Source organism: Mastomys coucha, unplaced genomic scaffold (genome assembly GCF_008632895.1).
Source record: "Mastomys coucha isolate ucsf_1 unplaced genomic scaffold, UCSF_Mcou_1 pScaffold12, whole genome shotgun sequence".
Classification (NCBI taxonomy): domain Eukaryota; kingdom Metazoa; phylum Chordata; class Mammalia; order Rodentia; family Muridae; genus Mastomys; species Mastomys coucha.
This window is the reverse complement of record NW_022196894.1, coordinates 43,373,514-43,391,151: the sequence shown is the minus strand read 5'-3', so window position 1 is coordinate 43,391,151 and position 17,638 is coordinate 43,373,514. Positions and strand designations below refer to the sequence as shown.

Here is a 17,638-nt window from a genome sequence, read left to right as displayed (position 1 = left end):
ATATGTATACTATGTTATTGATAAGGAGTATGTATAATATAGTCTACGATAATACAGAATATATTTGAAAAATATGTATTTCATATATATATTTATATATACACATACTTTATATTGTATATATGTATATTGAGATTTCCTTCTGTCTGTTTCCCTTCTTTCCTTCCTTCCTCCCTCCACTCCTCCTTTCTTCCTTCATTATTTCATTCCTTCTTCCTTTTTTTCTTCCATTTTCCTTACTCTCTTAGACTCTTTCACCCACCACTAGTCCCTCTCTTTCTGAATTTCTCCTAAATGCTGGTATTCTGTACTAGCTTTCATGCTAGCATATCCTTTGTTGAGTTGTGTAGGTGGAAGTAATCAAAATATATCAAGCAAGGGAAAAGCTGTTCAGTATAGTTTTCGATCCCCAGCATTTTTAGAGGCATGTAAGTGGAGAACTAACTATCTGCGCTGACAGGAGACGCCTGTTGGTCAGCTCCATGGCTTCAATGTTGAGGGTCTCATCTATTTCCTTGTTGCAGTCTGGACATTTCACCTTCTGATGCTCCGTTATCTCTTCTTGGTTCAACTAATAAAGCCAAGGAAAAGAAGCAAAAATGTAATAAATAATTACTAATATGTTGTTTAGCAAAATAGTCTATTATCTCACATTAAGTTGTTCTGGAAAATTACAGAATCTGGTAGATATATAAAGATAGTCGATTGCTCCTCATTTGCTTAAGTGTTCTCACTATCTGCTCAGTTCTACAGGAGATGAAATGATTGGCAGGTGGTGGGGAAGGATTTATACCTTTCTCTCTATGGAATTATGGAGTGCTTGTAAAAGCTAAAACATATACAGTCATACTTTGAGCTAGTGGTTCTGTGTGGTCCCCGGACAGCCTCAGCATCACTTGCTGGAAATGTGCACACTGGCATCACCCACTGTGTCAGACCTGGGAGGGGTGGGTAGCAATCACTGTGTCTGCTGCCCTTAGAGTTTGGTGACTTCTGATTTCAATGAATCATTCAAGGCAGGGAAAAAACAAAAAACAAAGTGAACATGCACTAAAGAGATGCAAATGTGGAAAATTTGCCAGTGAGAAAAACTGAAGCTTAGAGAAAATCATTTGCTCAAGAGGACAGAACAGACCTAGGCTTACAGATACAGACCTGTAATTCCACTCACAAGGAAGACTGAGGCAGGGGATTGCAGCCTCTTTGTGTGACTTGGCTTTGCTTAGTGCAAGGCTCCTGCTTCTGTCTACTGGTTTAAAATAAATGATTGATTCAAAGCTAGAATATAAGCTAGGCCTTCTGAGTGTGAGGCCTGGGTCCTATCTCTAACACAGTAATAATCATGCCAAGGATGTGCCGCAGAGGACAGTGGTGGGACTTGATCGCCCACTTTTGAAATTAATCAAGCGTGGCCTGGGAATGTCCTTAGGACCAGATGGGGTGTAGGGTGAAAAGGCATCAGACTCTGAGGGGCAGGGCATCAGGAAGCTCAATGGTGTTCCAGACAATCCTGATGCAGACAGGTCACCAAAATGGCCAATCAGAGATGCAGCGAAACTCAAGAAACGTTTCGAATGAACTCAGTATTTGCCTAAGGAGAAATTCCAATCGGATCCCTGGCCAGGACTGCATTCTGAGTCCCCAGCTATATCTTCAAGCACAGACTATGATTATGAAATGGATTGGAATCTTACTTCCTAGAGACCAAACCTCTGCACTCCTCCACACAGACAATTCACACAATGTGACCCAGACAAAGAGACGACAATGAAAAGCTGCGCAGCACAGGACATGGGGAGAGAAGCATGGCCTTGGGAAGACCCAGGGATACTTTACGATTTCCCTTATGGCAGCCATAACTCAGTGCTGTGGTGAGTAGTACTATTGTATTTTTTTTTTTTTTGAGTCAGCCTCTCTTTTAGCCCAGGCTAATGTTCTTAGTGCTTTAAAATGTCTAAGTCTGGTCTGAGAGATTTTTAAGTATTGCTCAGAGATAGAAAGTGCATTTCAAAGACAGATAAGCTTTTGGTGTAGACCTTGGCCTCTATTTTATATAAAATGCAACTAGCCATACACTAGGTTGTAGCCAGTGCTTAGCACACATTATAACCTAAATAAATTATGAATCATTAAATGATTGTAGTCCCACATTCTCACTCCTGACCTTGTAAACAGAGGATGCTCTCTGAGGCTCACATTCTTCTTTTTTTACAATATTTTAAAAAGGCAATGCCAATATGTTGTTCTCTCTTTTTATTTTACATGTTTGTCTTATGAATTCAGATTGGTTAAGATTTCTACTTTGTCATGCAATAACTACAGTATTAAGATGTTCTCCTTATTATTACAGAAAATAAGGAGTGACCAACACAGCTCTATGATTTAAAAATTATAAATGTTTTCAATCTGAATTAACACTGATGATTCAATCTACATTGAACAGCATTCATATTTACTCTAGTGGAATACAAAACTATTATGTGCTTACTGCATATGGATTTTGAAGTATAATTGCATTGTCAACCATGTTCCAATCAGCATTTGCCAGATCTTTGTCAAATTTGAGTGCCATGGCTGTAGATTTGGTTAGCTCCTGGAAGTGTTGGAATGTATAATAAACCGATTTATATTTTGTTGATGTGACATCACGAAGACCTTAGGACAAAGAGCACATTGTACAAACAACAGACAGAAATGATTTTCATATGAGTTATAAAATATCCTTTTGTTCTTTATTTACCAACAATAACCACTTGTGTGTGTGTGTGTGTGTGTGTACTGTGTGTGTGCATGTGTGCAAGTACACTTCTCTTGTATGATTGTATGTGGAGACCACAGGTTGACATTGATATGCCTTTTTCAATCACTTCCTCTTCTTAGTTTTTTTAGGCAGGGTCTTTCATCAAACCTGGAACCGACTGGGCTATGGTGGCTGGTCAGTGAGCAGAATCCTGGAATATGCTTGTTTGTGTCCCTTTGTGCTAGGGTTATAGGTTTATGTCACCATATCTGACTTTTTTTTTTTTTGGCATGGGTTCTAGGGATCCAGACTCACACCTTTATATTTATGCAGTACATACTTTATCCTCTGATCCATCTCCCAGCCCTATCATTAAATATGTTTACATTTAAACATTAAAGATTCTACATACACTCTTTAATGGCAAGAAGTCTACCAGTTCATGGTTTCTGTACTTTACAAACTCCTTTTAAGATCCAGATGTAAGAGCAGTAGTGATTATTTATCAAATGCTTACTACATGCTAGGGAAAGGTGACTCAGCATTTTGTATTCACTGGTTTCTATCTCTCTATCCATCTATTTTATTTATTTATATTTATTTATTTTCAGGTGGAGTCTTTTTTCTCCCAGTTTTCTAAGTGAGGAAGCAGTACTGATTGCAACTGGATGGTTTTTTTTTCCTCTTTTGGGCTTCAGGCTACTGTGACCTTGAGCTTACAAAATGTCTAACCTTCGTCTTCCACATATGGGAGCACCACGTCATATTATTAGAAGTTAGACTAATGGCTCCCTCATTTCTGAGACATTCACACTGAAGTTCTTGCTGCAATGTCCATAGTCGTATGGGCAAATAAGCATGTCAGGTGAATTACCTGCCTTATTCCCCGAGGGTCACATCCCTCTGTCTTCTGTCCTTGAGCACACAGTCCCTTGTTTCCTCAGGAAAGCAGCACCTGTCATCGTCTCTTTTATTTTGTACATAGCTTATTTATTTTAGTGTATTTGTGAATCTCACAAATTCATTTGACTTATGCACAGCTTGTTTTTCTTTATTCCAGTGTGAACTCTGCCAACTTAGAAATCTTACCTGTCTTCAGAATGTAGTACTTCCTACAATAGTGTCTACTTTCTAGAGCATTCTTACTAAAACGTTTGCTTAATAATTGGATAAACTTATACTACCCTTTAATATACTAGGATAAAATAAAAATCTTTTAAAACAAGTCTATCAGCTTGAATGATGTATTCATTTTATATACCGGCTCAATTTCCTCCTCAATTAGGAAACACTGTGACGTGAATTTAGGTGAATATTCTATCAGTGCTTTTTAGAGTATTTGGAATAATTTTTTTCTCTCACTATAGTAAACAATAAGGCTTACCTAGTTTAGTAACTGCCATTGGCAAAATAAATCTATTGACAATCAGGGTAATTACACATACGGACAGTCCATGAAATAATATCTGGAATTGAAAAAAAATATATTAAGTAAGTATTCAGAGTAATTTATTGCAAGGTATTCTGTAGTATAAATTGAACTAGGCTGTTAAATGCTAACAAATGATTGTAGCAAGTAAGGAAATTGGGTACCAGGATGCAAGAAGTGGTATGGTGGCTCACTATATTCTTGCACACGTGAATCTTCAGACACGTTTTAAGTAAAAAAAAAAAAAAAAAAAAGAAAGAAAAGAAACAGTTTCAGGACTGTGTCTTCCCTCTTGGGGTCTGCAAAGTTCTTTGTAATAATCTCACCTTTACACGCAATAAAGGGAGACACATTCTAGCATGCTCAGCTAGGGCATTACTTACACATCCTTACTTGGCAAATGTTTTTGCTTTACAGAATTACTAAAGGTAAGCCTATAGAGTGATTCAAGGAAATATTTTCATCTATCTCCTCAAATGAAGGATTCTAGAATGAATAAGTAAAAACAATCCAGAGTGTGTCTTGCAACAGCTGCTGTTTAAAATGACTTATAGTTTTTAATTCACCATCATCTGAAACCCATCAGACCAGTGAAGGAGGCTGGGTGTCTTTAGCTAGTAGGGGGATGAAAATTGATTTTTCTTGCCAGTCCCTAAGGCTTGAGTGAGTCTTTGTCTCTTATCTCTCCCTATAGGGGAGTTCACAATTCTTTCCAAATGAACAGAACACAAACTGAGAACCCCTCCTCCCTCTCCCTGGGGAAGTTTGCTCTACAAAATCAACACTGAACAGCACTCCCATCAAATACCCAAATAAGAAAACATAGCTTTCCTTACTTGAGACCTTTCCCTCTCGGAACCAAGAGACACGTCCGAGTAGGCGAGCAGGAGGGCCATATTTATGTTTGGTGTTCCCTTCATTTCACTCCAGACCATGATGAATGCCCAGCGCCAGCTGAACCCATGACCAAGTCGAGACAAAATGGGGCTCATTATCAGAAAGACCAAAAGTCTGGAAAACAAAATGAGTTTTTAAGTTTTTAAGTTATTTTTGTTATAGGCATGTCTTTCTATTTTATTCTGTTGCACTCTCTGCGAGCCATCTTATACACACTGTTGTTGTGGTTCCAATGGAAGGTGTATGTCTTAGAGGCACACACTGAGAGAATGACTGGCTCTTGTTATGTCTTTGCATTGCTGAGCGCTAGGGTAATTTCACATCACGTGTGGGTGTGGGTGGTGCTTCTGTAAGTGGAAGACAAAGGTTAGACCATTGCTAAGCTCAAGGCCACAATAAGAAGTGGTAAGCAGAAAATCAGGGGGAGATGTATCCTCCTCTACTTTTGCTTTGCAGATTTTCATCTCTCTCATTTCTTCTGTATTGTTCAGTTCTCTTCCATCCCCCATGTCATTCCTGTTATGTCAATTTTGTATGATCAGTGGGATAAGTATTTGCAAGTCGTTGGTTGATATCAACAAGCTAACTGATTACCCTAGGTGGAAGTGGAATTTTAACTATTTGAGTGACAGATGAGGCTCCAGTCATGGCCTCCTTTCTTAGTGTGTGACTCCTTTTGATGCAGACTATTCTGTCCTTTAAGCCTGGAATAGGGGACTGCAAACATTATTATTGGGGATTTACAAGGAGGGTTTAACTCTAACTTTTTTAAAGAGCTGTGTCCATTTCAAGTTTTGAATTCAAAGAAGGGATAACCTAATATTGAACAAAAATTACAAGATACAATTTCTCCTGCTAAGTAAGGATTCTACTCTTGTATAAAGATAGAAAATACTGAGTGAAATATGCGAAATATTAATAGTAGTTGCCTCTTAGTAATCTTAGTAGATAGTGAACTTTTTATATTTAGAAATTTTACAACGTGTTTACATTGCTGTCAAATTCATTTAAAACCTATCTGATAAAACTCCTGGGCATTATGTTGCCAATGACCACTTGAGAAATTTAGGCAACTAACTGTTCAGGCTGAGATATAAAATCATTTCTTTATTTTAGAAAACGTTCTTCAGATAATTTCCTATACACACATTTCACATGGCATTCTTACCTTAAAACAATCAGTGTGAAGTAGATGTTTAATGAATAATATACATCAGAAAATGATATATATAAGTATGTATGTGCAGGGATTAGAAGTCCAATGAAAGTGAACACCATCAGAAAACCAACAAAGGACAGGCAGTTCCAGAATCTGCATTTTTGAGAAGAATTAAATATAGTTGTAGTTAACTTATATGTTTATTATAAAGCTTACCTACATGAAAAATTATGCAATGCGACATGACATAACAGAGTAACTGAACACCCAGACACCATGGCTTATGTAACTTGAAAACACTGATAATTTATTTATTAACAGAAATTTATTTAAGTCCTAAAATCACTAATAATAAAATGTTAACTGATAGACTGTGGTGGTGATAGTAGGTGGTGAATGGTAGAAATTAACGCAGAATAGTCAGGGGACAAAAATCACAAGTTTGCCATAAAAATGTCTAAGTTCCCAGGTAAAGGAGATTAAAAAGTCTTACAGTAGTTACAGTGGCCTAGATAAGGAGGAATCAAGTCTATGATAAGATGGATGTGAGCATTATAGGTGATAGCATCAATGATTTGGTTGAAGAGTTGTGAGAAATGGGGGCCAGGGAGAATAAGAAAAAAGGTGGAAACTACAGATGCCTTCTCTCTCAGAACAGTAGAATGAATCTTTTCTAGGTTGTTGAAATAAGCAGGACTTACCACTATCATTTTAGATTTCTATTATCTTAAGGAATAGGGCCTGATGTATGTTATATTTTAAATAGGTTCCTGGAATTGAGATTATACAGTAGTTATTTATATGTCTGTAGAATAAGTGGCTCAGGTAAGGTGGTAGACAGTACATAGGAGGGAAGAAGGCTTGGAAACCAAAAGCCGGAAGAGTTTATGTTTATCAACAGCACTAAGAATAATGACAATTTGGCTGGAGTCATAAAGATATAGCAACCAAAATCTTCACTAAAAGGGATATGAGTTAGGAGGAAAATATATCCAGTGTAAACTCAAGATCCTAATTATGCTAAATTATGTAAAATGAATGTTACAGAAAAATTAGTGGGATATTTTACCTATCAGTGTTTTACTCACACCGTGCAGATACAATTACTGTTGTAATTTCATAGCTTCCAGTGTATAAAACAAAGTCAAAATAGGAGAGTCACTCACTCGAGGAGAAATGCTTCAACTCCTGGTTTAAAACTTGTAGAATTTAGAAAAAGTCCTATGGTGGCCAGAGTAAATATTCCAGACATTCCAACTAGTTCACCTAATTTTAGAATGAACAACAACAAAAGGATCAACTTCAGTGGTAACATGATCTCTAGTGGGTGTGAAAATATCAGATATTATGGCTTTACATGGAAGTTACCCAACTTAGTTTCATTTAGAAATCATTACAAGTTATTACTGCTGCTCATACTTTCTCCTCATATACACATCCTATTGTGTAGTAAAATACATGATATATGTCCTTATACTACCTTTGGCTTCATATCATCAGCAGTTCAAAAATCTCTTCATCTGTCCCAGGGAGACTACAAATCCTTGACACATCATTTCAAAGGAATGCTTGATACATAAACCAAAAGTCAAAATTGAATTCTGTAAGGACCAACCCATGTGATATACCTTCTGTTTGGAAGATAGTACAAGATGTATATTTTGTGGTAGAATTAGGAATTGGGGACAATAAAGGCCCCATATAAATCTCTTCCTACTTTATTTTTGATGCATTTAGTACAGAAGCATTGGACAGTATAGAAAACTGTCAATGTTTTTTTTTAAAGTATGTGATATTCCTGTAAAAACTTTAATTATGTGGTACAACACAAAGAAGATTCATAACTGCACTTCTAAGACTGCAGATATAACTATAAATAATTGTTTTGGGAACTAGGTGTGATGGTGCAAATATGCAATCCCAGCCCTGCGAGGCGGAGGCGGAGGCGGAGGCGGAGGCGGAGGCAGGAGCTCCATGAGTTAAAAGCCAGACTGGCTTGCTCAGCATAGTCCAGGTCTATATAGTGAGCCGCTGCCTCAAAACCAAGACCCAAAACAAAACAACAAAAGTAAAACAATAACTAAAATGACAGGTGAAGGGCAATTTTTAAACTGGAATTTATTTTAGGACAAGCATTAACTTTTCCTGGAAAGAAATAATTTAGTAAGCTTTGGACTAAGGGATGAGAGCCAAGAAAGAGCCACTAGCATACGCAAATGCTCAGTAAATATTTACATTGAAGACAAAGAGCAGAAATGAGGTAGGAAAGATGAGGACATGAGGAAACAGAGAGAGCCATCAGATCTGATAGAATCATGGGCCATAGAGGATGAGTTTCCAGAAGTGACTCTGCGTTTAGGCAAAAACTAAGGAGGTTGTGAGGAAGGAAATGCTGGTCATTTCAGTGAGTCTCAAGGTATATGAGCTTGTAAAGAAGTTTTGTTGAGTTTGGGGATTTCAAATAGCTGAGTCAGAATTCTTTAGGCGAAATCCTTTGCTCAGCAAACTCCCATACATCTGTCAATATGTACAGTCATACTTTGTCACTCTGAAATGAGATTGCATAGCAGTACAGGTCTATGAAAGGCTCCCTCTTGATATAATTAATTAACATACCTTAAAATATGTGTTCTTAAAGTTAAGAAATATTCTGGACATACCATTCTCACTTAAGCTCCTCACATATACATATTTGGCTCAGTTCTGGGCGACTTTGTCTATTTGATTTACTTAGGAATTTTGTATTTCAAGAACTACATTTTAACTGCTGTAGACTTACTAAATGCTTTGAGATTTGTCTAGTAGGAAATGCTCTTCACATAAAGTACCTACTTCTAGAATTTCTAAACAGAAGTCTTTCTCCATTGTATTTTATTCAAATCCTATACACCTCAGTAACCTTTGTATTTTTTCTGTGTAAGACGAGGCTCCTTAAGTTTGTGCCTTAATAGTTTATAAAATTTTGCCAATGCAAAAATCATCAGAATTTCCAGATATGGAGATCAGGGTTTCTCAACCTGTGGGTCACAATCCCTTTTTAGGGAAGTCATAGATCATATATCTTGTATATTAGATTTTTATATCACAATTTATAACAGTAGCAATATTATAGTTATGAAATACAAACAAAAATAATTTTATGGTTGGGGGTTACTGTGGCATGGGAAACTGTGTTAGAGTGTTGCAACATTAGGAAGGGTGAGAACCACTGTCTTGGCAAATTATATGCCATCTGTTCTGGTAAGTAGAGTTTCTCTCTATATCATGCAGGCTAAGCATGTAACCTATTTTTATATTCGTAGTTTTTGTACAACTGGTTATGAAACTCTTTCTTTAGAAACGGCCCAATAAAGTATGATTACAGTTGTGGCTTTGCCCAGTTCCTCCTTGTTTTATACTAGTATTGGCATTCTATACCCGGGTACACTGTTCTCTGTGTACAGGTGTTCACATTTTTAAAAATTTTGATATAGCATTTGAACAAAAGTATTCCACTTGAAAAAATTCACCAACTTTTTCATAGTTATCTGTTCTTTGAGGATGATTTTACATCCACCCCTTCTATATAATTTAATGTAAAGCATGAGCTCTCCTACTTACAAACATAGAAGATGAGGTATAGAGCTGAGAAGATGAAAGTGATGTGGTTGACATCATCGCCAAAGATGGTGGCCATCCATAACTGAATCACTTTTGTAAATAGGATTCCAGTGAAGAAGCTTTCAACAATGTAAGACCAAGCTGTAGACATGACCTTATGAGCTACAAGAAAATAGAGACGTGAAAATTCTTCACAGAACTCACTTGGCCTTCATGTTAAATTATGTTCTACTCAATTTTTCATTCTGTCATGGTTAAAATTATTAGCTCTGTTAAAATGAACATCAGGGTACAAGTATTCTTTAATGATACTGAGTTTACTGGACTATATGTTAGTTCTGTTTGTAGTTTCTTAAGGACCCTTCCTTTAGGATCCTATAGCTGAATTAATATATACCAATGATCCATAGAAGTGCCTATTTTTCACATACTCACCAACATTTATTTTTTTATTTTTTATTTTTTTACATTTTTATTTGTTTTGTGTATGAGTACACTGTAGCTATTTTCAGACAAACCAGAAGAGAGCATCAGATCACATTATAGATGGTTGTGAGCCAACATGTGGTTGCTGGGAACTGAACTCAGGACCTTTGGAAGAGCAGCCAATGCTCTTAACCACTGAGCCATTTCTCCAGCCCCATCACCAACATTTATTAAGTTTTTTATTTTTAATTATTTTTTTCTAAGTACATGAAAATAACCCACTTAGTCTGTATATTGTTACTTGTATGGAGGGCTTGTAGGGAGGAAAGTGAAGGAGGAAATAATATAACTATATAATAATCTCAAAGAAAAAAGAAACAATTCTTAAAATATTCTTTTATTATTCTATGTGGAAGTATGTTTTATCTACATGTATGTCTGTGCATCGTATGTTTACCTAGTGCCTGAGTTTGTCAGAAGAAGCTGTTGTCTCTCCTGGAACTATAGTTACAAATGATTGTGGGCCAACATGTGGGTGCTTGGAATAAAACCTAGGTCCTCTGGAAGAACTGGCAGTATTTTTAACCAGTGAGCTACCCCCCCCCAAAGCCCCATATCCAGTATGTTTTTGTTTTTACAAATGTTATTTTAATGGTTTAGACCCTGGGAGCTCTGGGGGTACTGGTTGGTTCATATTGTTTTTCCTCCTACGAGGCTGCAAACCCTTCAGCTCCTTGGGTCCTTTCTCTAGCTCCTGGACTGGGGACCTGTGTTCAGTCCAATGGATAGTGTGAGCATCCCCTACTGTATTAGTCAGGCACTGGCAGAGCCTCTCAGGAGACAGCTATCAGGCTCCTGTCAGTAAGCACTTGTTGGCACAATAGTGTCTGGGTTTGGTAACTGTGTATGGGATGGATCCCTAGGTGGGACAGTCACTAGATGACCTTTCCTTCAGTTTCTGCCCCAAACTTTGTCTCTGTATTTCCTACCATAGGTATTTTGATACCTCTTCTAAGAAGGACCAAAGTATCCACATTGTGGTCTTCCTTCTTCTTGAGTTTCATGTGGTCTGTGAATTGTATCTTGGGTATTCCAAACTTCAGGGTTAATATCCACTTATCAAAGAGTGAATGCCATGTGTGTTCTTTTGTAATTGGGTTGCCTCACACAGGAGAATATTTTCTAGTTCCATCCATTTGCCTAAGAACTTCATGAATTCATCATTTTTAATAGCTGACTAGTAACTCCATTGTATAGATGTACCACATTTTCTGTATCCATTCCTCTGTTAAAGGACATCTGGGTTCTTTCCAGCTTCTGGCTATTATGAATAAGGTTGCTATGAGCATAGTGGAACATGTATCCTTGTAACATGTTGGAGCATCTTCTGGGTATATGCCCAGAAGTGGTATAGCTGGGTCCTCAGGTAGTACTATGTCCAATTTTCTGAGGAACCGCCAGACTGATTTCCAGAGTGGTTGGACCAGCTTACCATCCCACCAGTAATGGAGGAGTGTTCCTCTTTCTTCACATCCTCACCAGCATCTGCTGTCACCTGAGCTTTTGATTTTAGCCATTCTGACAGGTGTGAAGTGAAATCTCGGCGTTGTTTTGATTTGCATTTCCCTGATGACTAAGGATGTTGAACATTTCTTTAGGTGCTTCTCAGCACCTAAAGAATTCTTTGTTTAGCTCTGTATCCCATTTTTAAAATAGAGTTATTGGTTCTCTGGAGTCTAACTTCTTGGGTTCTTTGTATATATTGGATATTAGCCCTCTATTGGATATAAGCTTTGTAAAGACCTTTTCCCACTCTGGTGGTTGCCAAAACCAAATCCTATTGACAGTGTCCTTTGCCTTACAGAAGTTTTGCAATTTTATGAGGATTCTTGGATTCTTGCTCTTATAGCACAAACCATTGGTGTGTAACATGGAGGGACCTATGGCTCCAGCTGCATATGTAACAGAGGATGGCCTTGTGGGACATGAGAGGAGAAACCCTTGGTCTTGTGAAGGCTTGATGCCCCAGTGTAGGGGAATGCCAGGACAGGGAACCAGGAGTAGGTGGGTTAGTGAGCAGGGAGAGGGGGTATGGGATGCGGGTGGGGGGGGGGTGTTGGAAGGGATAAAATTTGCAATGTAAATAAAGAAAACATCTAATAAAAAATAAATGAAAAAATGTCATTTCAATAGGTTTCAATAGAAGTGATATCTTATTGTGTGCCTTGTTTGTATTTCCATGATAATTGCTGACATTAATGGTTGATGTTTCGTATCAGTCCCTCATAGTATCCTTTATGATGGATGGACTGTAACCTTCTGCAACCACAGGCCAAGATCAATATTTCCTCACATGCATTTTTATAATACAGAATTATTAGGCAGAGGAACACAGAAGTAAATAAAGCATGATCTCTGCCCAGTCAATCTCTTATATTTTTTGGTCTGTCACGTGACAGACTAGTAATTTTTTATTGTTGGACAGTGTGTTTGTCTTCTTTTCCTGAAGGCAATTAATTTCTCATTGTATATTTCTACATGGAATGCTTTGTGCTTCTCTGATATTTTTCTTCAGTTCTAAAGACAGTTTTCCTTCTGTTTTATTGTTTATTGTTGTTGATGAGTTTTCTCTGGCTTGCCCATATCTTCATTTGTATGGAGACAGTCTCAGTTAGCCCAAGCTGGCAGTGAATTCAATGTGTAGCTAAGCCTTCTAACACCTCATCCTCCCGCCTCTACCTCCCATGTGCTGGTTAACTGTGGGAAGTGAATCTGGAGATGGTGCTCTGGTGTGGCCAAATGAAAGGAAGAGGGATCCTTTGTGAATCTTGTCTATAAGTATCCATTGGGAGGTAGGGTATCATCAATATGGCTGAGGTGGCTTGGAATCCTTCCCACCTGGAATCATTCTCATAGATAAAAGGAAGGAAGGAATCTTATCTCTGTCCAGTAAAAAGAGGAATATCTCTGGCGATAGCTAGAGTATGACAGGAGAATCCTGTGAATGGCCCTGGATGCACTTGAGTTCTAAACATGCAGCTTAGTCCAGCACCACCTACCACTGGAAAAGGAGACAATGAGGACTGGAGAGATGGCTCAGCGGTTAAGAGCACTGACTTTCTTCTAGAGGACCTGTGTTCAATGCCCAGCACCTACATGGCAGCTCACAACTGTCTGTAACCCTAGTTCTAGGGGACCTGATACCTTTACACAGACATGCATACAGGGAAAATGCCAATGTACATAAAATGAAAATAAGTAAATTATAAAAAAAAAAGAAGGAGGTTATGGTTTGTGAAACATGAAGGAATGGAGACAGTCTTCCTAACACAAACTGCTCCAACTCACTGGGTGTGAGGCCCTCTGTAGCATTGTCCTAGTGTAGGATGAGGTGCTTTGAATGAGAATAGCCCCCAATAAATTCAAGCATTTGAATGCTTACTCACTAATGAGCTACCATGACCTGGGTATACAGTCACCGGGTCATGTACAAATGCCAATATAATGAAAGGCAACTACTGCCTTATCTTCTACGCTATTTTGTTTATTTGTTTTTTGTTGGGCTACACAAAAGAAAACAAAACAGCAGCAGCAGTAACAAGAAAATACCATCACCTCATTGTTTGAATTATGCCTGTTGAACACTACTCTCACAAACGGCCCCATGGGAAGTTTCACCCTGGCCCACAGCAGAGTCATCACAACAGCGAGAACGCATGCTACGTACAGGTCAAGTCACCCTGCCAGGACTTGCTACTTTCTATAAGCATAATTTCTAATAAGACACAACATTCATGAGCACTTTAAGAAAACAAATTCACCTTTTAAGATATTAGAGAAATATGCTTACCTAGGGTACGGTTCACATGCTTTGCCTTGAATCTGATATGCACAACAGCACTATATATAACTAAGGAAAACACTGATGTCAGTAGACTCTCTCCATTAATTAAGTTTGTGAGGCTTCTAGAAAGACCTAAACATGTCAAGGAAGATAAAGCTGCATCAATATTAAAGAATAAAGCTGTATTAGCATGCATTAACCATGGGTTCTCATCTTCTCAACACTCTTCTTCCAGGTCCCTACCTTTTGTGGATTTCTCCAACCTAGCAGTTTTCTACCCAAACGACACACATTTTTATGACACAGAGAATCCAATTCTGGACCTATCCTTAGCTATGAATTTGTGTCACCTAAACTATCACCATGGTGGAAAAACCCCAAGTAAATGTATATATTTACCAACTTTAAGTCTCTACCATCATAATCAAATACTAGCTTAACTATAGTCCATTGTGTTTAGGTAATGAACAGATTTTGCTCTAAGCCACCATGTCTGGGGTGCTTCAGTCTCCCATGTTCTAGGATTCTCTGTATGTACTACCCAGCTAAGAGGTGTAGCACAATGGTAGAACACTTGCCTGTCATGCTGCAGAACCTGAATTACATTCTCAGTATCCCAGAATGAAGGCATGCAATAAAATAAGCACATTCTCCCGGTACCATCTTAATTTCCTTATCTTCAAGACTCAGCTTTCCTTTCTTTGTGAATTTACACTTGACGTGTCTCTCATATTTTATTTCTATTTGTTAAGAGCATATCTGTTACATTTATCTGGCCATAGAGTAGAAATTAAATTGACAAGAATATGTGTGTGTTGTTAGTGTGCATATGAGTGTGTGTATGTGTGTGTAGCGGCAGTACCCATGATTAATCCATATTAATATTTGATCTAAAATAAAATTTCTATTGTCTGTCATTAAAAAGTGATTGAATAGTGGTACTGGGTCATTTTACCTGTATAAAATTATTTTCTTATTATTTTCTTATTTTCTTATTTTCTGTATTATTTTCTTTTCTGAGTAATTTAACTTAATATTTTCCTTCCTTTCCCCTGATGGTCTATTTAATTTCTTTTTTTCTCCAATAATTTTTTTTATTCACTCTACCTCCCTTTCACAGCCTCACTCTCTCATCCCCTCCCAGCACCACCCTTACAAATCCTTCCTTCCTCAGAGAAGGAAGAGCGCCCCCTTTGGGCACCTGACCCTGGGACATCTAGTCCCAGCAGGACTAGGTACACCCTCTCTTACTGAAGCCTAGCCAGGCAGTGCAGCAAGGAGGAGGGGATCCAGTGGCAAGGAAGAGAGTCTGAGACAACACCTGCTCCACTTGTTAGGTGAACCACGTGAAGAACAAGCTGCAAGTTTGCTACAAATGTGTAGTCTGTTCTAAATAGTATATACCACAACAATTCTATGATGTGTAATTTTATTGTTTGCTATTCTTCTGGCTTTTGATTAATGTTCTCAGTGACTACAAAGGGCATTTTAAACAACATCATCTTATTGACTGTTTTTAAAGGATAATAAATATTGAGCAAAAGAAAACTGACAACACATGTACATATTAACGTGCTGGTCCAAAATGTCCTGTCAGGGAAAGGGAGACACTTGTCTGACTCTAGTCCATGATGAGAAATTTGCTTTCTTTAGATGCAAGATAAGCTTCCCCGTGGTCTTTCCTTCTCTCCTAAGCCTCACTTGCAGAATGTGTACCAGTCCTCCATATCTTCCAGCCCCTTACCACACCACTGCATGTGGTGAAATCCATCTCTGGTAAAGGATCTTAATATGAAGATGAGTTAGCTAGAAAATATGTCCTTAGGATAGGAAAGGAAAAGAGAAGAGAAAGGGGGTACTCACCAAGGTCTCTTATGGAGGTTGAAGTAAGCATAGGATCTGAACTTATAAGAACAGCTGAAAATAGTAACCAGGGGATGGTCTTCAAAGATAATTTATTCACTGACTGCAGATACCAAAGTATTAAGGTGTAATTAATCATAAATCCAGGAATTGTAATTAATAGTATCTGCAAAGACATTTGATGGCAGAGAGATCAGATCTTTTTGCATTCTGTTTTGAAAAGCAGCAGACCAGACAGAAAACTGGCTAGCAGTTTGTTAATTCATTTTGCTAGAGCAACACCCCCCACTTCTCACCTAAGCAGGAAGGGGCTGAGCATAGGTCTTCTGGACGAACATACACCATAGCTCTCTGTAGCTACTGTTCCCCGATACCCTGTGCCTCCTGGTCAATTGTCTGAACTCCATGTGCCTCGTTTTAAGTTAAAATGCATTGCTTCTGAGGGTGTTTGGGCCACAGCCTCCTATTTACAGAACTATCTTTGATAGCTTTGGAAGATGTATATGCACAGCTTGTGACCAAGTGAGTTTTATCTCAATGGCTTTCATTAACAGAGCCCTCTTGGCATTCAGATGCCACTGGGTTTTGGATTACTCTTGCTTCTGTGAGTCTCCCTCTAAGCTTTCACTGTTCCCAGCTCTTGTAGCTTTAGATGGTAGGGATTTAAAACCAGACATTGCTCATCAAATTCCTTCTTCCTTGAGACAATACACTTCACCGTCATGTTCTTACAGATTTCCAGAGCTAAATTGATAGTTGGTATCAAATTTTGCCAGTAAAATAATCAGAATTGTTTCTTTTCTCCAAAGTTTCCCTGAGTTTCCAATATGCTAGAACACTGCCAATATATGTGTGATGGTTTCTGTATGTTTAGCTAGGGTTGAGACACCATTAGGAAGTGTAGCCTTGTTGGAGTAGATGTAGCACTGTTGGAGTAGGTATGGTTCTGTTGCAGTAGGTGTGTCACTGTGGGTGTGGGCTTAAGACCCTCATTCTAACAGCCTGGAAGTCAGTATTTGGCTAACTGCCTTCAAATGAAGATGTAGAATCTTCATCCATGCCTGCCTGGATGCTGCCATGCTCCCACCTTGATGATAATGAACTGAACCTCTGAACCCTGTAACCCACTTAAATGTTGTCCTTATAAGAGTTGCCTTGGTCATGGTGACTGTGCACAGCAGTAAAACCCTAAGACAATTCATTTTTTTTCCTTCTAGATTCACCACTCTGATATACTATATTCTTCTCATCCTCTTTATTTTCTATTTTTGGATAAAAAATTATAAACTGAAAATAATTAACATGGTTAGTAAATAGAGAGTAATATGGAAGCAGAACCATTACCTGCCAAAATAGCTTTTGAAGCATGTATATATCCATGTCAAATGCAACATTAAAGATAATTACTGGTGTAAATATACCAAAAAACATGTCTGGATCCATCCACTGTATGGCATCTGCATATATCTGGATCTAGTAATATAAAATTGATTATTCACACATATTCACCCTTAGTAAGCATATATCACATGCCAGAGACCCTTCTCTAGCAACAGAGAAAGAAGGTTTCAGAAAGATACAACATAGTATGTGGTTGAAGACTTACTCTGTTGGGTTATAGACAACTTTCCATCTGATTAGCAGATGGAAACACATAACAAGTTGATACACCCCTGAGCC

At 38.1% G+C, this 17,638-nt stretch overlaps 1 protein-coding gene across 1 annotated transcript in view; it reads right to left on the bottom strand.

Annotated features, from left to right (window-relative positions):
- Slc9c1 (solute carrier family 9 member C1) overlaps positions 1 to 17,638 on the bottom strand; it is a 68,563-nt gene that overhangs the window by 43,209 nt on the left and 7,716 nt on the right. Inside the window, exons 4-13 of the mRNA XM_031364001.1 lie at positions 17,303 to 17,431; positions 15,959 to 16,124; positions 14,102 to 14,227; positions 9,826 to 9,987; positions 7,392 to 7,491; positions 6,235 to 6,378; positions 5,006 to 5,180; positions 4,125 to 4,206; positions 2,489 to 2,655; positions 446 to 571 (exon numbers count right to left, since the gene is read on the bottom strand). Of these exons, the coding sequence (XP_031219861.1) occupies positions 446 to 571; positions 2,489 to 2,655; positions 4,125 to 4,206; positions 5,006 to 5,180; positions 6,235 to 6,378; positions 7,392 to 7,491; positions 9,826 to 9,987; positions 14,102 to 14,227; positions 15,959 to 16,124; positions 17,303 to 17,431 (1,377 nt within the window). The remainder of the gene's footprint in view (positions 1 to 445; positions 572 to 2,488; positions 2,656 to 4,124; positions 4,207 to 5,005; positions 5,181 to 6,234; positions 6,379 to 7,391; positions 7,492 to 9,825; positions 9,988 to 14,101; positions 14,228 to 15,958; positions 16,125 to 17,302; positions 17,432 to 17,638) is intronic.